General features: G+C 67.6%; 1 protein-coding gene across 1 annotated transcript; it reads right to left on the bottom strand.

Moving 5' to 3' along the window:
• Positions 1–592: 592 nt before the first annotated feature.
• LOC111141327 (INSM transcriptional repressor 1) lies at positions 593–2,131 on the bottom strand. The gene has a single exon (XM_022493788.1). The coding sequence runs from the start codon at positions 2,129–2,131 to the stop codon at positions 593–595; it is 1,539 nt and encodes a 512-aa protein (XP_022349496.1).
• Between the last annotated feature and the right edge of the window lie 1,625 nt (positions 2,132–3,756).

The raw sequence follows: 3,756 nt of genomic DNA, 5'->3' as shown, positions 1-3,756 counted from the left end.
GCTATACTAAAGAAAACTCTTTTTTAAGCAATTTGATTTGTTCACATACAAAAAGGTAAAGCCAGACTCCAGCAGTTCACAAGCCATAATAAAGCTAATCGTGTGGGAAGTTCAATTTACAGCCTGTGAAATATAAAGGCATTTATTCCTCAAGATTCACCCAAAACAACCCGTACGCTACATACATAGAGAGCAGAGATTGGTAGGCGAGAGCAAACGCATTTCTAGACCATGAACACAGCGAATACTAGCAAGAAAAACAGCTCTCCGCTCCAAGGGGGAAGCTTCCAACCACGAGACAAACGCGTACAGCTTTTCCCTCTTGTACAGAAAAGAGATGGGCTCCTGTTGCGCCAAGTGGGGAAAGGGGACACAACGCAAAAGGGGTGGGGGGTCCAAAAGGAGTCACAACGAGAGGACCGGGGTTACCGTCACGCCACACCAAGAGAAGCGGAGACAACACTTTCACCGGGGGTGGGCGCCCCCGGCGCGGACGCGGGTTCAGGGCGCGCAGGGCGCGCTCTCCTCGTGGGTCTCCAAGAGAAGGCACAGTTCCGGGGCGGGGAGTGGGGGCCGGGGTGGAGGGCGCGCTCTAGCAGGCCGGACGCACGGGGACCTGCAGGAGGATCACCTGTCTGTTCTCGGACGGGTGGCACTTGTTGATGTGCCGCGTGAGACCGGGCGAGCTGTAGAAGGTGGCCGGGCAGTACTTGCAAGGGAACACCTGGGCGGCGTGCAGCAGGCGCAGGTGGCGCTCCTGGGCTCCCTTGCTGGGGAACGTCTCCCCGCACACCGGGCACAGGTGGCACTCGGCCGACGCGCTCAGGCCCAGCACGCCTGCCGCCTCGCAGTCGCCGGCCGCCTCCTGGGGCGCCTTTTCGTCAGGCCCAGGGTACAAGGCCAGTAGGTCCTCAGCCGGAGGCGCAGGCGGCGCGCTCTTGGCCTGCAGCGCCTGGTGGTGCGCCAGCAGGTGCTTGCGCAGATAGGCCTGGCGGCGGAACTTCTTGGCGCAGTGGTGGCACTCGTAGAGCCCGTCCTCGGAGCCCGACTCGGACACGCCGCCGGGGCTCGGCGTGTCGCGGTCGCTGCCGCCGCCTGTCGCCTCCCGCGCCTCAGCCCTGGCAGCGGTTTCAGGCTCGGACGCGCGAGCGGCAGCGGGCGCAGGCCGCGGTTTGTGCCAGCGGCGGTGCGAGGCCAGGTTGGCGGGGCAGCTGAAGACCTTGGCGCACTCGGGGCAGCGGTACTCCACGCGCACAATGCGCGAGCACTTGTGCTGCGCCAGCGCGAACGGGTCGGCGTACTCCTCCTTGCAGAGCTGACAGATGAACTCGCCCAGCGGCCGCGCCGCGCCCCCCGCCCGGCCCCGCGGCGCCTCCACTGGGCCCTCCTTGATCTTGAGCCCCAGCACAGGCGACGTGGTCACCTCGTCCTCGAAGTGCAGCTTGCGGATGGCTTTGGGCTTCTTGGCGCCCGGGGCCTTGGCTACCTTGGCGGGCGGCTCAGCGGCGGCGGCGGTGGGGGGCGCGGGCCGCTTCCCCGGGGGCCGCAGGGAGGCGGCGGGGGGCAGCGGGGGACCGGGACCTGGGCCGCGGGCCGCCTCGGCGCCCGCGGAGAACGCCGTGCCCATCTTGAGCTCGGCGGGCGCAAAGAGCAGCGGGTCGCCGCCGCAGGTGCCGCCGCCGCCCGTGCCGTTCGCGCCGGCGCCGGCGCCTCCGCCGCCTCCGAGCAGAGCGGCGGGCGTGGGGAAGGACTCTGCGGAAACCGGTGACCCGAGGTTGAAGCTGCGTTCGAAGTACTTGTGCTTCTCGTGCTCGCGGCTCACCGGCCGCGTGGGGCTGTAGAGCGGCGCTGGGTGCGCGGCCTCGGGGTTGCCGAAGTGCGCGGCCCGTGGGCCCGGCGGGGGCGGCGGCGGGCCCGGCGCGCAGGCGAGCGCGGCAGCGAGCGCCGCATGGGCGCGCTCGGCGGGCGGCAGCAGCGGTCCCGGCCCGGCGTTCGGCGCTGGGGGCGAGGCCCGGGCGCCCCCGCAGCCAGGCGAGAGCAGCAGCGCGCGGTCGCCGTCCTCGCCGCCGCGGACCCGGTAGGACACGGGCGTGGACTTCTTGCTGCGCTTCACCAGGAAGCCGCGGGGCATGTTGGCGCGGCGCGAGGGCAAGGCACTGGCTCGGTCCCACCTCCGCGCTCGGCTCTGGCGGCACTCAGTGTCCCCGGCCCATGGCCCGGACGCGGCGGCTGCGGGACTCGCGTGGCACTGGCGGCGGCTCGGCCCGGCTCTGCGCCCTGCACGCGCGTCCCTGTCCCCGGGCCCGGGAGCCGCTCCCTTTTAACTGGGGGAGGGGGCCATTGTTCTCGCCTCCCGCTTCCCCCGGAGCCAATCAGCGAGCCCGCAGCTCCTCCGCCTGGTCGGGTGGGAGGGCGACGGGGCGGCAAAAAGGAGGCCGGGACTCGGGGGTCGCCCGGTAGGTGCGGCAGATGTACCTGAGGGCGCGGGGCCCCCGCGCGAGCCCCGCTGCCGCCCCGCCCGACGCCGCCGCCCCGCCCGGCCCAGGCACACGCCCGGCCCCGCCTCCCTTCACGGTCTGCTGCTCCTCTATGGGGAGGCGCACGTGCCTGGGCTTTGTGTCTCTCCTCCGGGGGGCGCGGAGCCGCCAAATGGGCCCGTCCATCAGCACGACAATGCACGCCCCCCTCCCGCGCGGGGATTACCCGCGGGTCGCGAGCAAAATAGCAACAAAGGAGAAGAATGGCCCCAAATATGTCAGGAGGGTTCAATCCGCGAGCCGGAGCGGAGGGGGAAGTTGTGCGCGCTGATTGGGTAGGGGCAGCGGTGGGCAGCAGCAGGCGCCAGGGAGATCTGAGTGCGGCTGCTGGGGCGGGAGAGGGGTCGGGGGAGACGCAGGGACTCCGCCTGGTGCTTGGGAAATAATCAAAAATCGAAAATAGCGGCAAAGCCCGGACGGCCGAGAGTCTCGGCCGGGTGGGCCACGGGACCGAGGACCTAAGCGAAAATGGGACCCTGGGCTTCCAAACTTGGGTAGAGGATTTGGCCTTCAGGCTGCAGCCAGGGACGATGTTTGCGTCCACGGCCTTCGTGCGCCCGTGTGCGTCTGGAAGGTTTTATCTGGAGTTTTAGGAACAGTTGGCACCGCACTTCTTTAATCGCCAGCAGACGCAGCCCTGGAGCGGGGCGCGGTGACGGGGGCGGGGGTGGTGGTGGTGGTGGTAAGTTAGGCTGGGTTCCAAAAGGAACTTGAATTTCTGAACTTTTTTTTGTTTTTGTTTTTGTTTTTTAAGTTCTCAGAGGCTCAAGGATTGGCACCTAGGCCACTCTGAGCCTCCGTGAGGCGCGGGGCTGGGTTGATTCGGGAGGAGCTGGCCAAAGGCCGAAACGCGCCGTCGGCCGCGTGCGCCCGACTGAAGTTGGTTTCCGCTCTCCTTGCGCCGCCTCATGCATTTTCATTCGGAGCGGGCATTTTGTCTGCCGGCTGACATCAGATGCTAAATCAAGGGCTCCAATCAAGGCGCAGCGGAATAAAGGGGCCGCCTGTCTGGGCGCGGGGGCCCCCCCGGAGCCGTGCCCCCTTCACCTTTGTGAAGGAAATTAACCTCCCGCTATTGAGCGCCGGTCGCGGCCAATCTGGACGCAAAAGAGACGCGTGCTGCCGGCCGGGGGGAGGTGGGGGCAATCTGTCCTTAGAGGCAGGCTGCGGCCTCGGAGAGGACAAGCTGCCTCCCCGTCTTGCCACCAGGAAAAAACAA

The sequence above is a fragment of the Enhydra lutris genome, unplaced genomic scaffold, assembly GCF_002288905.1.
Source record: "Enhydra lutris kenyoni isolate GAN:26980312 unplaced genomic scaffold, ASM228890v2 scaffoldscaffold6, whole genome shotgun sequence".
NCBI lineage: Eukaryota > Metazoa > Chordata > Mammalia > Carnivora > Mustelidae > Enhydra > Enhydra lutris.
The sequence above is the reverse complement of the archived record's forward strand: the minus strand, read 5'-3'. Positions and strand labels throughout refer to the sequence as shown.